This window comes from Leptinotarsa decemlineata, unplaced genomic scaffold (assembly GCF_025532065.1).
Source record: "Leptinotarsa decemlineata unplaced genomic scaffold, Ldec_3_MD MMD2_tig00000882_RagTag_RagTag, whole genome shotgun sequence".
Lineage (NCBI taxonomy): Eukaryota > Metazoa > Arthropoda > Insecta > Coleoptera > Chrysomelidae > Leptinotarsa > Leptinotarsa decemlineata.
This window is the reverse complement of record NW_027412556.1, coordinates 1,361,938-1,389,653: the sequence shown is the minus strand read 5'-3', so window position 1 is coordinate 1,389,653 and position 27,716 is coordinate 1,361,938. Positions and strand designations below refer to the sequence as shown.

The 27,716-nt window shown below is 35.4% G+C and overlaps 2 protein-coding genes across 4 annotated transcripts in view; one reads left to right on the top strand and one right to left on the bottom strand.

Annotated features, from left to right (window-relative positions):
- Window positions 1-15,978, top strand: part of LOC111509984 (uncharacterized) — a 40,607-nt gene extending 24,629 nt beyond the window's left edge. The window contains exons 10-16 of the mRNA XM_074175233.1: window positions 1,439-1,551; window positions 4,150-4,240; window positions 4,407-4,592; window positions 7,268-7,650; window positions 8,916-8,984; window positions 11,900-12,248; window positions 13,945-15,978. Of these exons, the coding sequence (XP_074031334.1) occupies window positions 1,439-1,551; window positions 4,150-4,240; window positions 4,407-4,592; window positions 7,268-7,650; window positions 8,916-8,984; window positions 11,900-12,248; window positions 13,945-14,114 (1,361 nt within the window). The 3' untranslated portion in view covers window positions 14,115-15,978. The remainder of the gene's footprint in view (window positions 1-1,438; window positions 1,552-4,149; window positions 4,241-4,406; window positions 4,593-7,267; window positions 7,651-8,915; window positions 8,985-11,899; window positions 12,249-13,944) is intronic.
- The window catches only part of Ccapr2 (cardioacceleratory peptide receptor 2), a 122,321-nt gene continuing 108,557 nt past the window's right edge, over window positions 13,953-27,716 (bottom strand). For 2 of the 3 annotated variants that reach the window (XM_074174747.1, XM_074174749.1), the window contains 2 exons: window positions 25,556-25,736; window positions 13,953-21,961 (listed from right to left, as the gene is read on the bottom strand). In XM_074174747.1, coding sequence (XP_074030848.1) covers window positions 21,691-21,961; window positions 25,556-25,736 — 452 coding nt within the window. In that variant the 3' untranslated portion in view covers window positions 13,953-21,690. The remainder of the gene's footprint in view (window positions 21,962-25,555; window positions 25,737-27,716) is intronic. The other variant, XM_074174748.1, reaches the window with a different exon arrangement.

The window sequence follows — 27,716 nt, the reverse complement described above, 5'->3', positions numbered from 1 at the left end:
GAAAGATTAACCGAAAAATAACAATTTTATTGAACAAAAACTGAAATTACATAGAAATAACGTACAAGTAACAACCAAAAAAAAATAAAAAATCTGTAAAAAAAAATTAAAAAAAAGATTCACCGAAAAATAACAATGTTATCAAAAAAAAAAACAACTAAAAATTGAAATATTAATATAAGCTGAAATAAAAAAAAATGAAAAATATTATTAACGAGAAATTAAAATTCAAAGACCCCAAATCAAGTTACATCATGACGTTTCGATTGCTAGTGGATACTGGGTGATAACTGGTCAATCACCTTCAAACAAACTTCAATCACTCTTTCTCTATACCGTACTGTGTGTGAGTGAGTGAGAGAGAGAGAGAATGTGTTTATTATCCAAGAGATCCAAGAGACCTTATTGACACTCAATTGACAGATAAATGGACAATTACATAATTACATGAAAATAATACATATAAATATTCAAATGTAGGTAAAATTACACATATATTATTATATATTTGTTTAAAATCTGTTTTTCCCTTAATCAGCTGTCGCCCCCATACGAACGACAACTCTCAGAAGTTGAAAAACTTGTGTGAGCTAAGGACTAACGAGGTCTCACCTTTCAACGTGTAATTCCTGACACGGATTCCTAAGCACCGTCAATTTCATATCGTTTCGTCATCAAAATATTCTGTCAGATTGTAATAGGCTTTGTGTGCCAGTCTCTCAAGTAACTTTTTCCTAAAAGTTTTGAGAGATCCATGTTCTTTATATCTTCAGGAAGTTTATTATACATTTTGACACCGACGTAAATTATTGAGTCTTTGCTCAGTGTGGATTTAGGGATGATTGATGATAAATTCCTTGCATTCCGTACAGTGCGATTGCTATTTTCACATTTATTACACATTATTTTTAAAAACCCTAATCAAATTTAAAATAATTTTATTGTCTATATTTTATCAATTTTAGTCAATCTACTTTATATACAAATATCTTTTTGACTAGTCCGATAAGTTACATATTCTGTAGTTTTCACCACACAATGTTTATTCTTTTGTGATGAATAAAAATGATTCTGAATATGATTTGTGAATTTCAAATCGATATCTATGTTAAGTCCCACGAATTTTATATTATTGTCTGATGCTATAGAGTCAGCACCTGATTCTATATAGGGAAGAAGACATATAAATGTGAGATTTTTTTTTAATTGAAATTCAAACATAGAAAATTTGCATCGCACCACGACTTAATTTTTGTAGGTCTCTTGTTACATATTTTTTAATTGGACGAACGAGAGCCGTCTGTCCCAATGTCTGTCAAATATGATACAATGACTGTCGTGGCAGTAGCTAAAGAAATAGTGCTACTGTTAGAAATCATTGTGTATGTCTCTTCGACACATTCATGATATTTATCTAATTTCTGTTCCATTTTTTCAGTAACGTTATTCCGCAAGGTGAGATACTGGGCTAGAACATACGGACCAATTTACAGAATTGACATGACTTCTCTCTACCCTGGTGTGAACATTACAGGTGCAGAGGAATTTGAGGTAACAAGATGTTATTTCAGGTCATGTACAGGGTGTTTCCACCCACTTCTGCGGGTGATTTGTTAGGTCGTTTCAACAAAAAAGTTCTTATTAAAATATGTCTGGAGGTGCTTCGTTTCTGAGATACAGAGCGTTGAATATCATTACACCGATTTGGTTGAAATTCGCTACAGTTATTTGAAGTAACGAGGTGCTCATCCAAGATAGAGTAAAACAAAACAAAACCGAAGCGTGATGTTCACGTGATCGCCCAGTGTCAGATGGAAAGGGCAGCGTTCATTGGTGAATTCGCTTTCTTGGTACGAGTTCAGTACCAGCACAGGGTTGTAATCAGTATTGAAACATTTGAATTAGTTATTTAATAGAGAGGAAATTGTGTTATGGAGGAGAGAGTATTTGACCAAAACTAAATATTATAGGGAACAACAGAGAACAATTTATTTTATGGATGAAACCTGGGTTAATGTTGGTTATACTACCCCTAAAAAATGGGTCGATGAAACTGTGACCTCATCTAGGAGGGCCTTTCTAGATGGACTATCCACCGGATTAACAAATCCATCAGGTAAACTTATATTTATATTAAGACCTGCCTCAATCTCAATATATAAAAAGTAACCCTCGTATTTGTTTCATTTACTTACATACCTCTTCATAATTTCAGGTAAAGGAAAACGGCTTATGATTTGTCACATCGGCAATGAGAATGGGTTTGTTGCTGAAGGGTTGTGGTGTTTCGAGTCGAACGGTGAATCTTTCGAACAGTGGTTTTCCAAAGTTCTACCCCATCTGGAGGATAATGCTATGATTGTAATGGACAATGCACCTTATCATTCGCGACGGTTAGAAAAGATTCCGACGTCTTCAAAGAAGGTTGAAATCCAAAATTGGCTACGATCAAAGAATATTAGCTTAAGACTCAATGCTAAGAGTACAGCTACTAAAAATTTTGTTAAGGAGCGGAAGCTTGAATACCAAAATATGTAGTCGATGAGATGGCAGCAAGCCAAAACAAAATTGTCCTTCGCCTGCCTCCATACCACTGCGAGCTCAATCCCATCGAGTTAATATGGGCGGATGTGAAGAATTTCGTAGCTCAGCATAACACCACGTTCAAATTTGCAGATCTCAAAGTACTTTTTGATGAGGCTTTGAAAAGAGTCACAGCGGAGAAATGGAAGAAGTGTGTTCGGCATGTGATATCGGAAGTCGAGACAAAGATGTGGAAGCTTGATAACATAATAGAGGCACAAATCGAGCCACTGATAATTCAGATTGGTGAGGATGACACTACTGATGAAGAGAAAAATTCATCCAGTTGAATAATTTTGATTAATATTCCTTTTGATTTTACATGAAATAAAAATTATCAATGGAGAAATAATTACGTCTCTTTTCATATAATGCTTGAGTGCGCTGTGAAAAATCCAATGAAAATCTTTTATATTACATATATTATCTGCATTTTTCTCGTCAAACTGCAAAACTTGTGCATTTCACTAGTAATTATAAAAAAGTTTTCCTAAGTATGATGTAGCATTTGCGATCAACAAGATGTTGGTTCTGAATACGACCCTGGCCAATTCTTGGAATTTTCAATATCACGTGCGTAGGGCATGTCAATGTTTACATCCACTCTATCTTGGATTTGAATTTGCTTTAGATTGGAATGATTATGTCCAGTGAAGTCTCAATGGGCACCACAAGATTGAAAAAAAAAGAGTTTGGCATTGACTTGTCGTTGAAGAATAACGACACTGGACCTGATAATTTCAATCTAGTTCGGGCTAAATACACGCCTTATCACTTCAAATAACAAACAAATATCAACCAAATCGATGTAAGAAAAACTCATTGATAGAAATATTAAATCGCTATTTGATATATCATATGCACACAATTTAAAACTCAATCCAAATAAATCGCAAGTTATGCTTTTCGGACCAAAAAATAGAAGAAGTGCGGTGCGTGAATCTCTATCTATTCACATCGATAATCACGCTATCCCCTTTGTAGAGGCAAGTAAAAATTTAGGTTTATGGCTTGACACCGAACTTAGATTCACAAAACATGTCAATTACGTATGTAAGACTTCTTTCAATATTTTCAGGCAGTTATATCCTAACAGACTTGCAATGTCTAAAAACTTGAATCTCATCCTCTGTGAGTCTCTGATACTCTCAAGACTGGCCTACTGTGATAGCATTTACGGACCAGCTTTACTACAAACTGATGATCGTCGTCTTCAGAAAATACAAAATAGTTGTATTCGATTTTCGTATGGAATCTGTAAATACGATCACATAAGGTCATCCTTTGAGAATTCAGGTTGGCTGAAACTTAATGCCCTAAGAGAACTGCACCTTCTTACTTTCACTTATAAAATATTGCAAACGGAACTCCACCCTATCTGCGTGATAAACATTTATGTTTTCTCTCTGTTCTTTTTTTGCACGCCGGGTCCTATTATTAATATTATTATTTCTTCATATTTTTCTGTTGCTCAGTATTCACCTTTTGAGTATAAATATATAATTATTCATTGTTTCAACTCTGAAAGTTTCACTTATATGTTACTGTAGGAATAATATTTTATAGGCGATTGCTGGTCCAATGAAGCATATTCAGAAGGCGCCAATTTACTTTTTTTTGAATCGCTGGCTAGGAGAAGGCTTGTTGACAAGTACAGGTATGTTCAATGATAATAAAGATACGACTAGATTCTCATAGAACTAGCTGGAGTATTTTGAGTCAACCAAAAAACAATGATAAAGTAACTATTGAATGAACTTGATCTTGACTTGATGATTCATGGATAGCTATTTTCCGGTTTCACTGAATTTGATGGATTTCAGGTTCCAAATGGCAGACTCGTCGAAAAATCTTGACACCAGCCTTTCATTTCAGTATTTTGCAGCAATTTGTTGGAGTTTTCAATAATGAAACGAAAAAATTAGTGGAAGTTCTTAGAAATGAAACTGAAAAAACCTCGACCAATGTCTTTCCATTGATATCAGAGTTTACATTGAATACTATCGCAGGTTAGTACAAATGGGTAAGGTACATGACTAAGTATTTCAAATCGTGAACAGTTCAAATTTTGAATATCAAGGTTGAACTAATGAAAACAAAATGATGATCACCAATCACAACAAAAAAATATATTTTGAATGTTTCCTACACTAAATTAGTCAATTTCTACTATTTTGGGGTGATAAAAACGAAAATATTAATGAAAAATTTTTATTAGCTCTGGTTTTTGAGATACACAGTACTTAATCTTAAAGAGTAGTTATACTATACGTGAAAAGTGAAAGTACATAAAACAATATTGTTATGTTTCTTTTAGAATATTTTAAGTACAAAATTAATAAAAAAAACATTATTCTTAGTGTTTTGACAAATAAAAGAAGTTTGTACCACCAAATTTCAATTAAGTCCATCCGATTCATTGTAAGATCGCTGTCGTTCAGCTTGTCTTTTATAAAACACTTCTGGAGCATCCCTACACACAGACCAGCAGTAGTCTGCAAGCATTGCTTCATTCCAACGGCCCTGATATCTCTGTTCCATTAAGGCAATGTCTTGATGGAATCTTTCTCCATGTTCGTCACTCACAGCTCCACAGTTTTGTGGGAAGAAATTAAGATGAGAGTGAAGAAAATGAATTTTTAAGGACATGTTGCATCCAAGTTGGTGGTAAGCTTGAAGAAGCTCTTTAACCAATGCTGTGAAGTTATCATCTCTTTTGTTACCTAAAAACCCATGTACAACCCCCTTAAAGGCTTCCCAGGCTCTTTTTTCATTTCCTGTTAAAATCATGTCAAAAGCAGGATCATTTACGATTTCACGGATTTGAGGCCCAATAAAGATGCCTTCCTTGACTTTAGCATCACTCAACCTGGGAAACTTTGCTCTCAAGTACTTAAAAGCTTGTCCTTCCTGGTCCATGGCCTTCACAAAGTTTTTCATTAGTCCCAACTTAATATGTAATGGGGGAAGGAGAACATCCTTAGGATCTACAAGAGGCTCGTAAACTACATTTTTCTCATTAGGGTTTAGGTCTCATGTAGGCCAGTTCATTTTTTTATAGTGAGATTTTCTATCCCGACTGTCCCACAGACAACAGTACTTGGTGAACCCTAATTGCATTCCTAGGAGTATAGCAATGACTTTCAGATCACCACAGATGTGCCACTTGTGTTGTTCATATTTGATTGATTGGAGAAGTGTTTTCATATTTATATACGTTTCCTTCATGTGAACTACATGACCTATAGGAATAGAGGGTAGCTGATTTCCATTATGCAGAAGTACAGCTTTTAAGCTTAGTTCTGAAGAGTCTATAAACAGTCTCCATTCAGATGGAATGTGATCCAAATTCAAGCAGTCCATCAAACCATTAACATCAGAACAAACTACGAGGTTTTCTTTTTTTCTCAAAAAAAGGAAGCAAATCTTTTTGACGCTGTCTGTACTGAGATATGTTCACATCATGTTTTAGAAGATTCCACTGTTGTAGTCTTGACCCTAACAGCTCAGCCTTTTCCTTAGACAAGCGAAGATCTCTTATAAGGTCACTCAACTCCGCTTGACTAATTCTGTGCGGATCACTAGACCTATCGCTTACCTCAAAATCAGGGTCATAGGATGTAGAAGGATGGGTTGCTCCTTCTAAACAGTCTTCATCACCTTCCTCTAAAATTTCATAGTTTTGAGGTGGAGAAGGAACTGGCAAATTGTCTGAGTGTGGTACAGGCCGAAGAGCAGATGGGAGATTAGGGTATTTAACCGTTCCTCTTTTCTTCATAGATAAACCTTGCTTAATGGGAGGAGTTAAGCAGAAATAACAGTCGTCTGTATGATTGGTAGGCTCACACCAAACCATAGGTACTGCAAAAGCCATTGGTGTTGGTGATGAAATATTTCAAGAGCTAATATATAATTTTTATGGTCACTTTCGGTTTTAACACGTGGAAATACATTAAAATCATCTAATTTCAACCCCGAAACAAAAACTTTGTTGTGTTATCTACAAATATCTGTATTCTACCAAGAATACTCAAGAGAAAGTGCAATTTCGAATTACACACTTTCGAAGTGAAAGAGGGTTAAAAATTTGTTTGTGGTTCACTTCGATGAATTTTGGGCTCTATCAATCCAAATTTCTGGCTCTTGGTTAAAACATATATGAGCCATTATCTTTTGGATCTTCAATCTTCAACATGAATCTGCCCAAAGCGACCAACGGGTTTATTAGGGAAAACTTTGACATTATTATCTGATGGAATCTTCAAAAAGCACTGACTTCGTCAAATTTTGTTGTTGTAGAAGTTAATTCATATTTATTTGTACTCGCTATACTCACCACAGGGTGTCAATTTGAAAGAACTAAGCAAGTGAGCAAGCAAGTGTGGTTCTGCCACATTCGTTTTCCTAGAGGAAACTAATACCTGAACTTTCTATCAGCATATCCACCACATGTCTCTCTATATCATTGAGCTGATGAAAAATTAATTCCATGTCATGATTTCAGCGTTCAACATTTGTTTTGACGTCGTTAGAATTTGTGATGATTCAATCGGCTCTGTTTACAGTCTTAGGAAATAACAATACTCTTTCGATTCTTATTTTGAATAATTGTAACAGCAGAGTTTCCGGAAAATTGTGAATTGTAGATAATGACTGTTTTCAACAAATCCAAAAATTGTTTCAGAATCATCCATGGGGACCAAACTGAACCAGAAAACTAAAAAGGATAAAGAATACATAACTTCCATTAATAAAATAGGACACATATTTTTCCAGAGGTTGAAGAAACCATGGCTATACATCTCATGTATTTACTACAATTTTAGTGGATTCGGACGTCAGGAGATGAAATTAGTTAATAACCTCCACTCTTTTACGAATGACATTATTTCAAAAAGAGCGAAAAACTTCGAAATTTTCGAAGTGGACGAAAATGATGAAAGTAACTATTGCTATGCGAAGCAAAAAAAGTTGGCTTTGTTGGATTTACTGTTGAATGCTAAGATGAATAGCGGGGATATTGATGATGAAGGTATTAGAGATGAAGTTAATACCTTCATGTTCGAGGTATGTAAGAAAAATATTCACATAAGACCTGGGCTGAAATTTTAGGGGCTGGGGGAGAAAGCGAAGGAAAATATAGGCAGACAGATATTTCGTAACAAAAACTGATTTCAAATAAGTAGGTCAATTGACTCCTCTAGTAATACAAAACAACAGTTTCCATCATTGATCACAAATTTTAACAAAATTTATAAATAATTTCAAATACTTCGAATGACTCCTGTCGGATATGGCTAAAGCAGATAAAAAAATCTCATCTAGGTATTTGAAATACCTAGATGAGTTCTTGAAGTCAACAGAAAAATTCTGATGGATCATTTCAGATAACAGATCTGTTTAAAAAAAAATCTGTTTAAAATCTGTTTTTCCGCTAACAACCCTCAGGAGTCGAAACTTGTGCGAGCTGAGGACTAACGAGGTCTTACCTTTCAACGTGTGATTCCTAACACGGCTGACATTTTGAATGAACCACCAGATGGATCCATATGATCAATTCGTAGACTTATCGGTGACGGTGGGAACTCTCCTCCTCTCAGAGGAGGTGTCTTTCTACTATGGAGATACAGGGAACTGTTGAGTTTCATAATGAGAAGCAACGTAGAAATTCATTGAAGAATATTTCCTATTTTTGTTACTTTGAGAATTGAGCAGTCGGAAAAACTAAAAAAGCTACCGTTGATGAGACTTGATCCCAGGACCCCTGGAACGTTCTAGCAACTCCAAGAAGGAGCTTACGAATTGGTGTGACAAAGCTACGAGTTTTTGGTAGTTCTCTTTTGGTATTAAGTGAGGAACTCCTGAGTAAAAAGTATATTTCGAAACAGAATCCCAGTTCAATGATTGTGTTTGATGTAGAACATATCCATGTTAGAAATCACACCTTAAAAGGCAAGACCTCGTTAGTCCTTAGCTCGCAAAAGTTTCGACTACTGAGGGTTGTCGTTCGTAGGAGTGTGATAGCTGGTAAACGAAAAAAAACATATTTAAAACATATATTTTTTTAAAACACATTAAGAAGTAGAAAATTATGAAGGCTCGCATGCGATTGAGAAAAAAATTAAAACACTGATCTGTTATTGACTTCACGGGTAGTGAGTTATGAATCTGATAAAATATGATTGATCCAAAAAATGTTAGTGTTTGTCTATTCAACCAACAGGAAACTACATAATTGATGCATTTTTCAATAGCCATTAAAAAGTTTTCCTTCCATCATTGATGTTCATCATAGATTGTACACTCGTATAATGAATCACAATTCATTTCAGGGATTTGACACTACGTCTACATCAATTTGTTTCACGTTGATGGTTTTAGCTAACTACAAGAATTGGCAGGTACGTAACTAATTTCTACTGATATTTCATAAAGAATAAAGAATATCATTGATTCAAAAGATCCGGTTAAACTTAATAATGAAAATATTGAATACTATCCTAGTTCTAGATTCATTGGTGTTATTCTAAGTGAATGTGTATCATGGAGAGAACACATTAAAACAACAAGAAAATAATTAGCACCCATAATTGGAATTTTTCATTAGTATATTCTAAAATTCAATACCTTATATCACTATAAGGAATGACAACAAATTCCTTATTGAAACCACTTAAAAAACTTCAGAACAAAATTGTAAGGTGTATATTCAAGTTGAACTACAAGGAGCCCAAAGTCAACTTGTATAAACCAAAATAATTATTAGATTTGTCATTCTTACATGAATTCAAATTCTGTACCTTCATTCATTTGGCCAAAAATTAGCTCGAACATTCAAATTTGAATTTCAAAATCAATAGTGACCAACACAACCATTTGACAAGATATTCAGGCAATCTGAAATTAATGAAAATGAAAACAAATATTGGGCAACAATTGATTCATTATAAAGGTATCAAATTTCACAATAAGCTACCGAACGCTTTGAAAAAATTTAATAAACAAAAGTTCCGGATTAGTTTGTAAAAATATTTATTGTTTGTATAAACATATTATCTGATGAGTGCATTTATATTTACGTTGATACTCATATTCAAACATATATGTATGTATACAAGGTGGGCCATCGAAAAATTGACATGTAGGTTTTGGGTACTAATCTTGCAAATCCAAAAAAACGCTCAGAAACGTCGATTTTATTTGGGAGGGGGACAGTTTTTTTCTCCATTTACAACGTCGTCACTTCAACCCTGGAGCAGAGGGGTGAACAACCCTTGAAATTTTAATAGGAAACTGGGGGCGAGTCGCACATCATTTGTAAGATCTTGAAATTCTCTAAACGATGGTGTACCTTTTTTATTTGGACGAACTATATTGAATTTAGAGTTGAAGTTACTTACTTTATTCTCATGTCAGCATATGCTAAAAATGGGCCCTCCAGCGTCCATGCAATGATAGAGATTCTGCTGGAAACGTTCTCGAACATTGTGGGGCATTTCTGGAGTGATTTAGTGACATTCATTTGTAATTCGTTGTCGCAAATCTTCGAGTGATGCAGGAGGAGTACAGTAAATTCTGCTTTTCAAATGACCCCACAGAAAGAAATCTGAAGGCGAAAGGTCTGGTGGTCGTGGTGGCCATTCGATAGTGCCCCGCCCCCCAATCCAGTGATCCTGAAAAGTCTGATCTAAAAACTGCCAAACAGGCAGAGCATACAGGCAGAAAACATACTGTCGCGACACATTCTTTCCATGTTGTTGATTGAACAGTTCAGCGGCTCTCGCAGCACAACGTCTATTTCCATAGTATAGTTCAATCAACTCAACCCTCTCTGCAGTTGTGCAAGCCATTGTTTCTTTAGCAACACTTTACGGCACTCACTACTAGTAATAATGTAGATATCACTTTTAACATGAAAATGAGAAGTAGAAACAGCATTTTTAACCATTTCTCAATTGTAATAGTTCCCTTATCAGAGAAAAATAGAAAAATAAACAAAAATAACGTAAGAAACAAATGAAAGACTTCCAAATACATTCCAACTGAGCAGTGGAATGTATTTGGAAAGAACTCTTTTAAATACGTCCAAATTTGAAAAATGTACACCACTGTTTAGAAAATTCCAAGATCTTTCAAACGATGTGCAACTCGCCCCTATTCCCTATTAAAATTCCAAGGATTGTTACCCCTCTGCTCCGGAGTTGAAGTGACGACGCTGTAAATTGGGAAAAAACTGTTACCCTCCCAATTAAAATCGACCTGTCTGAGTGTTTTTTCGGATTTGCAAGATTTGTACCCAAAATGTGTATGTGTATATGTGTTTATATGTATGTATATGTATATTTTTTCAAGTTTCAGTTCGGATTTATCTTTTTTTGAGCTCTGTTCGTACTTAGTTACGTTTTAGTTAGTTTTTTTTTGAATTTTTTCCCTGCTATAAACATTGTATGTTTCTTGGGGAAATAATAATAATAATAATGATAATAATCGTCTTTATTGTTACCCAGCTGTAGTTACATACAAATATTTAAATAAATTAGAGAGCTAGTTGCTGACATAACAAAAGGCGAAGTTCAACTTAGTTAGCACAAGTGCTACTGAGTTGTTCTTCCACTCAACCTGAAAAAGATTCTACCTAAGCTGAAACAAAAAAAAAGTAATACATGAAATCTATTATCTATCTATCTATCTATCTATCTATTTGGATGCTGGAGAGGACGTCCATTACTAAGACTTATTCTGGTCTCATAATGATGAAAAGTGTATAGGGTTGGGCAGTTTATATTTAAATAAATTGTTATTATTGTTATTATCATTATTTTGTCCAACTGGTGAATTGTTAAACTGTAATACAACTCTGAAATGTATCTAAATTAGAGTATTGCTTAAGATTCATTTCATATCCCGCTATTTCTTTCCTTCTCATTTTTTATATACTTTTGAAATTTTTCGTATATGACATATTTTTAGATGTTACTATTTTTATTTGATTAATTTGAATTGCATTGATCAAAATGTCATCCAAAAACAGAACAGGATAGATTTTACCAAATAAAATCACTATATTCCAAATGATTTTGAATTTGAATCATTTGCTAGTTTTGAATACATAGCTTGCAAGCTATGCTGTACACAATTTTATTTTTTATTGGGAGTGATTTTTCATCTATTCGCACTAATTCATTGAAATTACAATTTCTGGGCTGTTGAAATTTTAATATTTTGTTCATTTCCGACAACGATAAATGGTTTCGGATTTGTTTAATGCAAGGAATAAATTTAAGTCACCAGATTGACCTCAAAATATATTTTCCAGGAATTGGCTTATCAAGAAATAATTCAAGTCCTAGGTGATTCTAAAAAAGAACCTTCCATACACGACTTGAATGAAATGAAAATATTAGAAAGGATCATCAAGGAAAGTCTTAGGCTATACCCCAGTGTTCCATTCATTGCTAGAATACTAGAGGAAGACACGATGGTCTGCAGCAGAGTCATACCCAAGGGCGTACCGATCAATATACATATCTACGATATTCATAGGGATCCTAAACATTGGCCAGATCCAGAGAAGTTTGATCCGGATAGGTTTTTGACTGACAACTGCGTCAACAGGCATCCGTTCGCCTTTGTACCATTTAGTGCTGGACCCAGGAATTGTATAGGTAAGTTGTAGCTGGATGTTATGAATCGGAATTGGCCGCGGTGGTAGTGCGCCCGACTCACGATCGAAAGGCCGTGGGTTCGATTCCCGCCTCGACCAGATATTTTTCTCGAGAGAATTTATCTGGTTGAAGCTGGGATGATTCTGCAACCGTGTTAGGAATTACACGTTAAAAGGTAAGACCTCGTTAGCTCGCACGAGTTTCTCAACTTCAGAGAGTTGTCGTTCGTATGAGGGCGACAGCTGATTAACGGAAAAACAGATTTTAAAAACTGATTTCAAACAGAATGAAACTGTTTATGGCATCTATGGCTCATTGGCAAACAAAAAATTCGAGTGTTGAAACCGGTGATTTTAAAATGGTGTTTAAAAAACCTCAGTATGAAAGACTGGCCTATGAGCTATCTTACATTCTTGTATTTTGATCCTTGCAGTCAACTCAATCTGACCAATGCCTCTTTCTGGGTTCCTAGTTGGCTGATGCCGACCTCCAGAGGTTTACTGAGAACCTTGATTCTACAAAATCACAAAACAAAGATAACCCAACAGAACCCTGTCCAAATCCTCATATCAACACCAGAATCTACTGCGTCGTTGCTTGAGCTTCAAGAATCCAATAGTCAACCTTTAGCATCCTCGATCACCTTTGTAGAAGCTAGCCATGTGTGCTAGCTCAGTGTTAGGAATGGATTTCGCATTAGGACGGCCCTTGAACCCAACAAAAACTTGAGCGTCTAGTTAGAAAACACAGAGACGATATATGAGACCACCAAGCAAATACAGCATTGCCTGGGGCCAACAAAAAACGTAAGAGACCCCAGATCGAAACCAGGAGTTTGCCGCATTCTATGTTCCCGTGACAAAGTATATATAGGCATCGTTCGAAAAGGTTACGATTATAAAAGTGACTGAGCCACACCATGAAAGCAGCTGTAGCAGAGCACGCATAAGTTAGTTCGTTACAAAGGCAACAAGTTCAACAAGAAGAGAAATACTGCTTATCTGGCCATACCGGTCTCACTGAGCAGATTGAACCTGCCGGAAAACAATCACGTGGTTGGTCAGGAGATGCCCTTCCTCTCCACTTATGAATTTAACCAACTCTTTGGAAGATAATCCCTGTGCTAACGATGTGCAAAACATCAAACAACCGTTAAGCAGACCATGGCGGATCGAAAGAGCACCGTTTAGTACAGGACCACGAATCTTTGTTTTTGGGCTCAGGTTCCAACTAATTGCCTCGCAGTAAAGGCTGCAGTTGAAGGACGAATCCCGCTAGGCGATCGATATCGAAGCTCGGATTTTCAACTGATTCCCTTGGTGAGCCTGAATTATATTTGACATACGTGGTATGAGTGTGCTGTCGATCTCCAATACGTTTTTGTCAGGGAGATGTCATCAACTTCACTTATTTGGACTACTTGTCCTTTATTGACATTTGAGTTCGTCAAACCAGTCGTGGTCCGGCATAGTACCACTGATGAAACCTATGACGGTACTAAACAGCGTTGGATGGTGTTGGATAACGAATGGTTTGTTTTTGGGCCCTGGTTTTAATAAGCCGGGCCTCTGGTCCGTATCTTCTTTGAATGAACCTAAAAGACATTTATCCTTCGGAAACTGATGACTAAATACTGTTATAATTACCAGATAGGTATCATTTCATTTTGTCAATATTGAATCATTTTGTTTTTCAGGTCAGAAGTTTGCCATGCTTGAGCTTAAAACAGTTTACTGTGGGATCTTGAGAAACTTTATATTGGAACCTGTTGATACACCAAACACCTTGCGGCTGATACCTGACCTGATTTTAAGAACAGAAAATGTTTCTTTGGAAGTAAAATTCAGGCTGAGACATCCACAGTAGTGAATAAGTGATTTTTAAATTCTTTTGATTTCTTATTTTCCACAAATATTCCTTCTTTACTGTTTCCACGGTGTTGTACATTTCTGCAATAACTTTCACTCTCAGGAAAAGCAGTGGCGTAGCCACGATTCAGTAAAAATCCCACACGCACGTCACTGGCAATAACTGAAATTGTAAGCAAAAAATGCTTTTTGGTGCCATGCATGCAGAAGCATAGTTTGTTTCACAAAAATACTTAGGATCGTAACAAAGTGATGAAAAAATATGTTTTCTTGAAAAAAAACGTATTATTCATCATATTAATCACAAGCAAATATATATTTTCTCACAAGAACCTGCATCATAGCGCATTGAAATTTTACTCGATTCTACGTAAGAATTAATACGATTACATATGATCATCTGTGAATAAAAAAACATTGCTGCAACAATACTTTATTTACTTTATTACATTTCACAAATACATAAATTTCACATCCATATTTGATTTTCAAACTGCAGGGAACAGGTTTCCTTCTAGGTAACAATAGCATAAAATTCAATCGTTTGTGAAATTTCTGAACTGCGGGGACATTCATCAAACTGCAGAGAACAGGTTAAGTTGTAGGTAACAATTAGCATAACACTGATTCGTTTGTGAAATTTCTAAACTAATCCTATTAGGAAGTTTCTGATGCCTTTTGGGGGGACATTCATCAAATTACAGAAAACAGGTTTCGTTGTAGGTAACAACAGCATAACATTGATTCTTTTGTGAAATTTCTGAACTAATCCTATTAGAAAATGTCTGATGCCTTTTGAGGGGACATTCATCTGTAGCAAACTGATTGATCTGAATCTTTATTGAGAAAGAGAAGGATTCAAACATGTTCTCCGAAAAGATATTTCTAGGATAGTTTCACTCTAATATCTACATCTAAAGAAAGTTCATTGATACTTTTACAGAAACTCTTAATTAGTATCATACATGGAATATTACAGTTCAGTCTCAACAAATCACAATCAACGTTCTCAACTTTATTTGGACTGGTCTTGTTGAATTTTTGCGAATTGAATAAGCTGAAAGGAAGTATGGACGTTTTATTGTTTTGTCAGCTATTTTCCATACAAGTATCAACTTCAACAAAATATGGTACTTAGATTTTTGAATATTGTCTCTAGATAAAAACTAATTGAACAGTATTATTCGTCAGATAGTCCAAACTGTCAGATTCTAAAAATTGTGGGAATATACCAAAAAAAATTTGTATTTTTCTGATCGACATGAATTGAAGTTTGTAATATCTATTTCATAAATACCATTTTTTTGAATTTCAACAACCTGTATCTCAGAAACGAAGCAATTCCGGACGTATGTTTGTGTAAACTTTTGTTTTTAACGACCTAGCGAATCACTCTCTGAAGTTTCATATCGTAGTTAGGGACCACCCTGTATAAGATGAATACTATGAATTGAAAATTGATAATATTTAGTTATAAACTGGAATTTTAATTTTGATCTACCGTTTCAGGTGAATGCTCTATTTAAATCGTAACAAAAACAAATATATTCACCTACACCAGAAAAATCTATTTGATTTCACAGGCCAACGATGAAATTTTTCTTTTTACTTAAAACACCTTTTTATTCTGTTTTTTCAGGGTGCTAAATCCAAATATGACACTTATTAGGCCGTGTCATCTACCACTCTTTCACATTTGCACATCAATATATTACATTTTTTGATTTATTACACAATTTAACAGCTTTTATATACTACAAATAAAATTGTAAAATAATTTGTGCTAGATGTAGAAGAGTTGGCAGCACTGCTGAAATACATTTACTGTCTAGAAAAACGGGAATTATATTGTTCTGTTCACAGCTGATGTTTTGTTTATTGTCAACCTAACCTTACTTTCTGGTTTCCGGTGCATGTGCTCATTAAAATGTCTTATCGCGGTTGTAGAACTCTGCTGACAGTTTTTGTTATATTTGTGGTAAGTTTGTTATCAAAAAACATCAAACAAACATTACAGACTTTGTGAAAAAGGTTTATTTCTTATAATTCGGAATTAAACTTGGTGATCAGGATAAATCTTGGGCCCCTCATATGGTATGTTATATTTGTGTTGAAGATCTTAGAAAATAGTCAAAAAAGGAGAAAAAAGCCTTTAAGTATGCTATTCCTATGGTATGGAGGGAACCTAGAAACCACACTGATGATCGCTACTTTTGTAGTATTGATATAATAACTGGCCATAACTCGAAAAACAAGAAGGTAATAAGCCGTAGACTTGCCGGACCCAGAACCTCCAGTTGATTTGAATTCTGTTCAAACTGAAATGTTTTCTGATGTACTGGTCTTTAAACCCAGCGAGAAGAACATTCTCCGCCAAAACCCTGTAGATCCTACAAACATTCTCTTACCACCTCTACATATAAAGTTAGGCCTCATGAAACAGTTTGTAAAGGCATTGTCTATAGATGGACCTTGTTTCAAGTATCTCTGTCAGAAATTTCCAAACCTTTCAGAGGCTAAACTTGAAGAAGGCGTCTTTGTAGGACCCGACATTTGAAAAATGATGTTCGACGTAAACTTTGAAACCACAATGACCATACATGAGAAAGGAGCATAGGTATCATTCAAGCAAGTTGTTACAAAATTCTTAGGAAATGCAAAAGACCCAGAATATTGTACCATTGTAGCTAACATCTTGAATCGTTTTAAGAAACTAGGATTTTTGATGAGCCTGACATTCCACTTCTTGAACAGCCATCTTGATTATTTCCCGGAAAATTTGGGAGATGTTAGTGAGGAGCAGGGTGAGCGTTTTCACCAAGATATTAAATTGTTGGAAAAATGTTACCAGGGCCGCTGGAAGATCAACATGATGGGAGACTACTGTTGGTCACTTCACCGTGGAGCTCAACAAGCGACTCATCGCAGGAAAGGCTACACAAGAAACTTCAAAGAAAAAAGAGAAAGGAAGTATAAACCAATTCCATCTGACTAGTGAAACCTACATTACAACGCTGTATCATTATTTCAAGTAACCTACTGTGAATAAAAACTATGATAGTGATTTAACATAGTGCTTCATTAATTTCACCATGAACCGTACAGATTTTAAATTCTATAACAAAGTTAATTTCTCAAAAACTATGGGTGATACAAAAAAACTAAGACCAGATTTGGATTCAGCACACAAAAATCTATAAAAATCAGCTATTAAAGTAAACAAAGTTTTCAAAAACATTGTTTCGTTGGCCTGTGTTTTTATCACATGTGAACAACTTATACTCCTAATTTTACTTCATATGATGAATTGAAATGAGGAAAATATCGTCAAATCACGAATCATGTCATTTATTTTACATTAGATACTTAAATAAAGTATACTCTAAATACTTTTCATATCCTGTCATCGTATGTACAACATTCGGGGAAATATACAACAAAAATGTTATGAAATGACAAAATATCATTAACATATACAAAAATACACATTTTACATTTTTCACTATCTTATTGAAAGCAACATACATCACATTTCGTAATACTATTACAATCAAGAGTATTATTATTAGGTATACGATTCAGTCACGAAGAAGGTGAACTTAAAATCATACCAAGTTGAGTTGAGTGAAATATTTCCGAAACATTGAGCATTATTTCATTCATCTTACCAAAATTTGATGTTTTGTGGAGTGAACTTCCCTTCATTCTAATCGAACAAAATTAAAGTAACTTACCTAAGACAGACAATATCGAACAAGATTGACAAATACAAGACTAAAAGTAATCTATTTAAACATTCAATAATCTCAAATCTTATTTTGACGGTATGAATCTTTTTTTTTTCTAGTTTCGATAGATCTGAGTTATATCCATCTATAGTATACCTAGTAACGTGATTTTGTAAAAATTTCGAAGTAGATTATATTCAAAAATGTAATTGAAAATTCCGACGGAAAAATTACAGAATATTAATTATATCACACATCGAAACTGTGAAATAAGATATAAAATACATTATTCAAAGGTTAATATTTCTGAAGTAACGTCCTTTTGATATATGCCTGAACAATTTCTGTTTGTATATCATGTTATTGAATGTTGAACAAATTGAAAAAAAAATATGTCCTTCATATTTTCTGGTATATATTCAAATTATGTAAAAGAACAATTTGTTCAGGTCAGTCTCAAATTACCTACAATGTAGGTTAATGGACTGATAGAAAACAAGTACCCCCCTGGCTATACCACGAAGGGCGTTGCATCATATCCGACAGGTGTCAGTGCAGGATTCTGCACAGAAGCAAGATCGGTTTCGAGCTATTTGGCCTCTCGTCCCACCCTTCGTGGTTTTAGCCATTAACCGACAGTGAGTTGAGACTGACCTGAACGAATTGTTCTGTTAGATAATCTGATTTACAGCTAGTCTACATGTATGCCCCTTACTTTACGGTAAATATTCATTAAAAAATAGAGAAAATACATCTTCAGTATTTTTAAAATATCTTCTTCTTCTTCAAATTCCTATTTGGTTATCCAGCCAGTTATCCGTTTTCTTAGATTGAGGATTATAATTTCTGAGAATAATAATTCACTCCACATAACAACGACATTCGGTTTTCCCGGTTAAGTTGGAAGCGGATTCCCAGTTTGCCAGGTCTCCAGAGGGATAACACCATAAATTAGTATAAGGCAACTATATTCACGACATCTTTGAATTAATTAAGGAAAACGGGTAAACAGAACTCTCTATGTAAGGAGCTGAGAATACAGTAATTTCAAGAATTCTTTGAAAGGTCAATCTTGTTATTGTGAAAATTTTCAAAATGATAGAGGGTGAACCATGAAAGTTTGTTATACCAAGAGCACTGTTGGAAATATTTATTATACATGAGGCAATTGTGAATATCCAGTTCAGAAAAATGAAACATTTTTGAACGGTGAGCAAGTAGGTCTGTCGGACTTTGCCTCGATGCTCCGACATATTTGGAACAGTCTCTATACACTGACGTGAATGTCATTGAGCTTGAGAGTCGTGTGCCCTAAGTAGACAAAATGCGTCAGGAATAATAGCTTTCTGAATTTTTTTCACCAAGATTTCTGCCTCGCCGTGACAAACCAACATGAATTTGAGATTCAAGAGGGCATGATTCTGTCAAAGACTCCAACAAAACGAACAACTGGGTAGAGTTTGCGGAGTTCGAGTAGTAAATATTGATACTTCATCTCTGTTTCCTCCTATTTTCGAAAGATATTCGCTTCACCGGGAGAGAAGAACTACATTAAGATTATCAGCTTGTATTTGCCTGAAGGCGAGGAAGAAGTAGTTTCACTAAATTCGGCACCTCTCAGTCTCCCCGGAGCATGACGCAAAATTGGTATCTCGTCAGTTATGATGAAGTGCCGAAAATGGTGATCAAGCATTTTCTGGACCGTTTCATCTCAGTTGAAACACACAGAGACCCCATATATTTGACATGCCGACAGCAAGTGCTTAGGGTTTCAGGTGCTCCACATGCACCTGTTGTCAGGAACTTTCATAGCCATCATGAGGTTGCGGAAGACTAAGGTGTTGGAGACACCATCCTGACAGACCATGAAGAAGCCTTCGGTTTTCGATATCAGCTCACTCGACCTCGAGGAAAGCAAAGGTCAGGTGCTTTGATGAACCGAGATCGTCAATATTATTGAGGAATTACCCATGCATCGGCTTTTTCTTGTATAGCCGCAGGAGTTACGGTTTCCTACGTCTTTCATGTGTCTTTTGCTGAAAAAGTTCTACTTGCCGATAGAATATTGGCCACCTCGTTCAGTTTAGAAAGTCAAATCAACTTCTTCGGCCAATTTGGCAGCTGCTTCAAGGAGAAATGCATTGACCCCTGCACGAACCATGCAGAGAAGATGGATCCGAACTCCTGATGACTTTACAGTCATCAGACCAAAACCATTCTGTCATAAAAAAATTCCAAACTCAGAAGCCCACGACGTTCCTCTTGTGGAAGAACGTATAACTGGGGAACGGACGATTTGGGATCATCAATTTCGGGGTCTTCACGTAGAGTCGGTACAGCTTCTAAGTTACTACTCGGATAAAAGAGAGCAGGTGTTCTTTCCCGATAGTTGCGAACGAGTTCGACAATGTATTTTCTTCTGGATTCCACCCAAAGGTCACTATATTCATTTCAGCCCTCAGATGTTGAAGGATTCCGCCATCTTGAAGCTGCACCTCATCTTGGTAATACTCGAATCATCCTCTTTTGATATGAATCGTTGCACATTTGTTTAATCCGAAATCCACTCTACCACTCTTTGGAACTGTTAGAGATAGTTTTTCCAGAGACACCCCTAGTCTCAGAGCATATGATATTGGCGGAAGTGAGAGGAAGGAAAGAAGGGACCTGAGGGAATGTTTTTGAAACACGCCCCTTCTGAAAGTGACCTTTTATATTTGAACTTCAGCTTGGTCAGATACGGTAAAACGAGCGTTTAAAAGCAGTATCAGGTATCCAAGGTATATGACTATTTGGTCTAGTACCGATCAAATAGAAAGAACGATGAGCCCCTGAGATGTAATTATTGCCTTGCGGAATTCGATCCTGTCCATAGAGGGGTTACGCCTATTCTTTTAGAGTCCTGCGTCATAATCTGTCGATGAGCAAATTCTTCTTGCAGTCAGCCATATCTGTTATATCCGCTTTGGAATGTTGCATCAACTGCGGAGAGTATTCGTCCATATAAGATGTCGGAAAACAACTTAGGTATAATTCGGTAAATTATCGGTCGGTAATTATTTTGGAATAGACGAACCTCCGTTTATAGAGATGATAATTATCCCGCCTTCGACAAACCAAGACAACATCTGGTGCTTTCTTTTCAAATGGGAATTGAAAATCCTGGAGAGGTGGTGGTGAGGGACCCTTTCAGGACTTTGAAGTAACCAAAGAATCCAACTGAGGGTCTTTAGAGGAGATGGACGTTTACTAAACGATTTCAACTGTTTTTTCTTCAACGTCGAATCAAGAATGGGAGCTTCCTAGTTCTCCAACTTCCGATCCTATTAACCTAGAAAGCTAGGTGGAATATAAAGAGTACATGCTTTGGGGATGAAGTTTCGGGGATGAATCTCAAATAGAAATTGGGCAATATTGTGACAAAAATTGACGTGTTTCTGATAATCCTTGCTCGCCTGTCCAATGCTCACCTACATGGAGAGTCACGGTTCCGTTGTAACATCATGTATCTGTATCTGTAGAGTAGTTCTATTTGAACTGGCTGGTATCCTGAGCATTATTTGGTTTTTGAGCCGTCTCATTGCAAAGAATTTTCGTTACATTGGAATATCGTATTGAAATTTCCATGCCGTTAGAGGAGTGAAACAAAGTCGAAGGCAAATCGATTTCAAACTACGTATACCAATAACCATATTTGCTCAACTGATCATGATGGAAAGTACAGAGTAGTTCAATTTCTTTCAAACGAATTCAAACAACAACAAATTCCAAACAATAGCCTTATACTAATTTACACACTGACCTCGGTAAAACCTACCAAATCCTTACCCTGTTTCAACAACATGACTAGACAACAGAAATCGCAACTTTGTTACTATGGTGAAGCGCCGGCTGGAGCCTTATGGTGTGCCTCAGGGACGCTGCAGAAGCTGATCTCCTCGAGGAGTGCGTTAGGGTGGTGGTGACGGTGCCGTGTGGTTCTCCTGAGCCGTATCCCAGACAGGACCTGGATCCTCTGACTGCTGGGAAACATAAGGACAGGCAGCTCGATATCCAGGTGAAGGGTGGTATGTTTCTACATGGATCGAAGTTTAAATGTTTTAGTATTTTGCAGCATCTATAGAGAGAAATCGTTGAAAGTGATGTTTGGGGAAAAGAGCAGACAAATATATTTTTGTATGATAAAGAGAGAGAGTGGAATATCACCAGGTAAATATTTTTTAAAAACGATATTCCCGATACACATTATTCAGTTTCGAATTCAGAACATACAAGTGGAATAAGTGGGAAACATTCTCGTTGTCGATCATCATTGAAACCTCGTTCTTGAAATCTTCGTCATGAACAACACTTGTGAGATGATATTCATGTAGCAAGTGTTTCCTAAATTATCTAATCCAATTTCCTTATCAAGATTTTCAGGAAAACTCTCTACTCAAAATAACATTTTTAAACAAAATTAGTTTTCACGATATCTCAATCATTTTCGCATCATACAGATACAAGGCTTTTCATGATGAGCGTTAATTAGCCGTTTCTGACAAACTATTCAACGGATCAACCTGAAAATTTCACAGTATGCATAAATCAATATGACCTACACGCTTAAAATATTTCAGACGAAGCGGCGTTGTCGCTTCTACTATAAAGTAGCGGCTTCTTCGATTTTTCAAATGGAACACCCCGTATATAATATCATATTATGATTTATTATCACTTTGTCAACAAATTCATATACTATTTCTCTATACCTATCTATTACTGTTTAGAAGTTATAAATTAATTTCGATATTTTTTTTGCCAAACATGAACTTTTATAAATGCTGATAATCTTGAACTCTCTTACACTGAAACGATCAAATTTGAAATGGAGTGGAGTGATACTATGAGGATCTTCACTCCGAGTCATATTTTCATTTGCCTCATACAGGGTCTTCAAAAAATGCAGATACTTTGATCTCATGAAAAAATGAGTGGAACTCAATTTTTTCAAATGGAACACTCTATATTTTTCAACATTTTTGAGCTCTACATCCAATTTTAGATCAACTTTGTTCAGATAATACTACTTCTATTTTGAACCGTTTTCGAGATAAACTATTTCAAACGGAAACTGACGTGGTTTTCTTGCTCGTTTTTTTGAATTCATCACTTATTTTGGATATTCAACATTTTTTTTCATACTTGGTAATATTTCTTTTTGATCCAGTTTTTTAACTGTCTCAGATCAGTCAATTCGAAATTGGTATGTACCTACCTTAGAAAAAGTTACAATTTGTCTCTAACGTACAACAGTACATCTTAATATTTTTTAATAGTATGCTTTGGAAAAATAAATAAACCAATTATTTAACGTCAGACTTTCGTTGGTGGTTTTGATTGATTGTGATAGCTACCAATTATAATAGAATAATGTCAAGATTAGGTTACAGTAATGAAGATTTCTTGAATTTATTAATAATTTATGGTGAGTGCAATAGAATTGCAAGTAGAACATGCCGAGTATTTCATGAAAGATATCCACAACTTCCGAAGCCGAATAATAATGTAATGAATCGACTACTAAAAAACTGTAGGTTGAATGAAACCTTCCATCCAAAAATCATTCGTAGGAAGACTAAAGTGGATGATGATGACATTGTATAACAGTTTTGGGATACTTTCATGCATTTCCAAATGCTTCTCTGCACGAGGCTGAATTCTTAATAAGCATAAATGGCATCCCTTTAAGTTCTACTGTGTCCAACATTTGAAAGAAACTGATTTACCTCGCAGAGTGGAATTCTTTGAATGGTTACTTGTCAAGATTCAAGAGGATGAACATTTCCTTGACAATATCATATGGACAGATGAGGCCAAGTTCACAAAAAATGGAGTTTTCAATAGACACAACAGTCATTATTGGGCTCCAGAAAATCCCCATATTGTCCGCCAAAGGGGTTTTCAAAAAAGATGGCAATTCAATGTATTTTGTGCCATAAAGAATGAGTCAATTTTTTATATCGAGTTTTATGATGATAATTTGAATGCATCATAATATGAAGATTTACTGAGGAATGGAATTCAAATGATTTAAAATAATACACCAGGAAGAGAACGTGTATGGTACCAAATGGTTGGTGCTCCACCCCATAATTCTCATTCAGTCAGCGAAGCTTTAACCGAAATCTTCGAAGACAGATGGATTGGTAATAATGGAACTTTTCGTTGGCCTCCTAGAACACCAGATGGCAATCCATTAGAGTATTGCGTGTGGGGTTTCATTGAAAATATGGTTTACTCTACTCCAATAACAACAATGGAAGATATGACATCGAGAGTTACAACTGCTTTCAATAGTTTGACTCCAGACTTGATCAGAAGCGCTACACATGACAATCTTTTGAAGAGATTACATGTTTGTTTGAGTAGAGGTGGAGATGTGTTTGAACATATTGTGAAATACACTGATGATTAAATCAACTCATTATCTGAACAAAGTTAATCTAAAATTGGATGTAGAGCTCAAAAATGTTGAAATATACAGGAAATTCCATTTGAAAAAATTGAGTTCCACTCATTTTTTCATGAGATCAAAGTATCTGCATTATTTGAAGACCCTGTATAAGGCAAATGAAAATGTGACTCGGAGTGAAGATCCTCATAGTATCATTCCACTCCATTTCAAATTTGATCGTTTTAATGCAAGAGAGTTCAAGATTATTAGCATTTATAAAAGTTCATGTTTGGTAAAAAAAATATCGAAATTAATTTATATCTACTAAACGGTAATAGATAGGTATAGGAAATAGTATATGAATTTGTTGACAAAGTGATAATGAATCATAATATGATATTATATACGGGGTGTTCCATTTGAAAAGTCAAAGAAGCCGCTACTTTATAGTAGAAGCGACAACGCCGCTTCGTCTAAAATATTTCAGGCGTGTAGGTCATATTGACTTATGCATACCGTGGAATTTTCAGGTTGATCCGTTGGATAGTTTGCCAGAAACGGCTAATTAACGCTCATCATGAAAAGCCCTGTATATTATTGAAAAATTTATATTAATACCCCCACTTGAACGCAATAGAAGAAAAAGTGTCGATCGCCTCCTTTGACGTTCTTTGTTGCAAGTCATTATTTTAATGGCTCGTTAGCGGTGTCCTCAAGAGGCATAGAGGGTAGGAATATCTCAGTGACTTTGTGGATGAATTGCAGTGCCACTTGCCTGAGACGACTATGCTATTTTCTTTGATGCACCGGCATTCTTGGATTTCTTTTACTCTCGGACAATACCGAATCTACTATAGGAGATAAGTCGCCAAAACTTATTTTTTCGAAAATTGATGTTCCAGGAAAGCAACAATATAGGAGTTTGCATTTGAAAAATTGTTTTCTTCAAAACCCAAAAACGACGATGCACAATTGTATTTCTGTTTATTGCAATTTGATAAACTTGAAAAGCTCTACTAGTTTGTCAATTTAACCAATTTTCTTTCTTTAATAATAACAAAGTTACCAATGATTGACACTCAATTAGGATATCACTGTAAAATTCTGCACCCAAAATTTCGATATTTTCAAAAAATTACACTGACATCTATCTATTTCCATACCTCCACTCATCGTTGTTTAACTTTCCCAACGTCCTTCCAAATTCTTTAATACAGATTCAACCGACGTGGAAAGTATAATCGATTGGAACCGTAACTCAATGAAAAACCTCACCTCAAATTTCCACAGATGTGTGTGGAAAACACGCAGTAAATCACTGGATTTGCAGCCGAATTCAATGGTGCCAAACTTTGAATCAGAGTCGCTATGGCAATGTTTGTTTGAGTTTTCGGAATGTGGCCATACACTTGTAGCAAATCAAATATTATGTAAGGACTCCAGCATATGACGAATACTGAAACAAAACGGAATCAAATTAGCGTATGTTTGATGTCTGTGACGGTTGAATTGCTTCCCACAGGCTAATTCGTAGATGAACAACCGTCTGGATTCCATGACAAGTCTGGTTTGGATAGGTGATGGAAAAATGCGGCCATTATAGCCCGGTAGGTATCGAAACTCAAACAGTTTGAGTAGAGTTTTGATGTCGACCAGCTGTCGAAAGCGCTCGCATATAATAAATAGGAGTTATAAAGCTTCAAATCTTTTTTGTAACATATATTAATATTAAAATACTGGAAATAAAGGAAAATTAGTTGAAATCGGGTGTTGCAGTCAGAGGCAGAAAGATTGTGAAACTCTTTTTTCTGTAAGAAGATTTACATCGGACAAACAAGTAAAAAATTGAAAGACAGAATCACTTCACACAAGAGTGACAATGTTGAAATTTCAGATACAGAAAATAATATTGAAAAAAAAATGTGTCACATATTAAACAATTCAAGTACTATTAATTCCAGGACAGACATTGAAAGTTTCAGCCTGATTTATATTTATCTCCTTTGTTCAAATAGAGATAAGAATTTGATAACAATTAATAACTCCGCAAAGGAATCTCTTCACCTTCACTCTTTGTTAGATATCATTTTATAGTTCTGTGAATTCTCATTGGCAGCACTGAAATTGGTCAGAACAAGAAATTCTGTCAAACTAAATGTTTTGTGTCAATCATGTTCGACAACCTGTTGAGTTCAATTTCCAATACTTAATTTCAGATTATTTGTGCAATCATCTCATGATGATATGATATGAATACATAATGTTACATGTTTTAACCAATTTTAATCTTGACATACAAATATGACTCCTTTGCAAACTTCATATTGTTAAGTATTTTAGTATGTTAAGTTTGCTTTCGCTAATGTTTACTAGCTTTATCGAGGGCTGTAATATAAAAAAAGGACATAATAAGTAGAGATATAAAACATAGTAACGGAAAAAACAGTAACATACCTGTGCTATGTGAGGGTTAATACTTCATGAAATTTAATTCTGAGAGAATGAACACGAGAATGACATTTTTGACATTGAATACATGGAATACATGACATGGAATACTTTTTGTTATAATTGTTTGATGTCGTTAATTAAGATGTTCAGCATTGAGGAAGAAAACAACTCAAAATTCAACTACCTGGACATAACCATCGGATATAACAACAAAAAAACACAATTTCAAATGACAATATACAGGAAACCTACACAAACAAGCTCCACCATACCCGCAAGTTCAAACCATCCACCATCACAAAAAATGGCTGCCTATAACGAGGAACAAGTACAAATCAAAACACAACAAGACCTCACATTCAATATATTAAACAAAACCATACACATTCCTAGAGAAGATCTAACACAAAGAAGAGTACCTGATGCAGTACAAATACCGGCAAATTTACCTAAGTACCTGAAATACCTGAGTTGAGACGCTCTGACCGTATAAAGAGGCAGACGACAGGATGACAAGTTCAGTTTGAGGAGTGCCTAGAAGATGACAGTACTACCAACTGTCGAAAGCGCTCGCAGATAATAGAAGATATATATGAAGATAGATGATATATATGATATATTATATGATGAGCTGTTTTCTCGGGTTTCGCTCCGTGTTCTGTGTATTTTATCCCCATAAGGATTATTTTCAATATTTATGGGGATAAAATACACAGAACATATATATATATATATATATATATATATATATATATATACTTTAACGGAAATCGCCAGATGATGACAAATGAGAATTTGTCGAAATGTCATAAGATCAATCCCATTGAGGATAATAGCACAGAACACGGATCAACAAAACCTGGAAACCAGTTCAGCATATTCCTATCCATGGGAACTTCAGATTTAACATTCCAAACCTTTACGAGAAGAAGAGGTCAATCAAGAAGAAGAAGAACTCAGGTAAAAACCAACAACAATATCTATA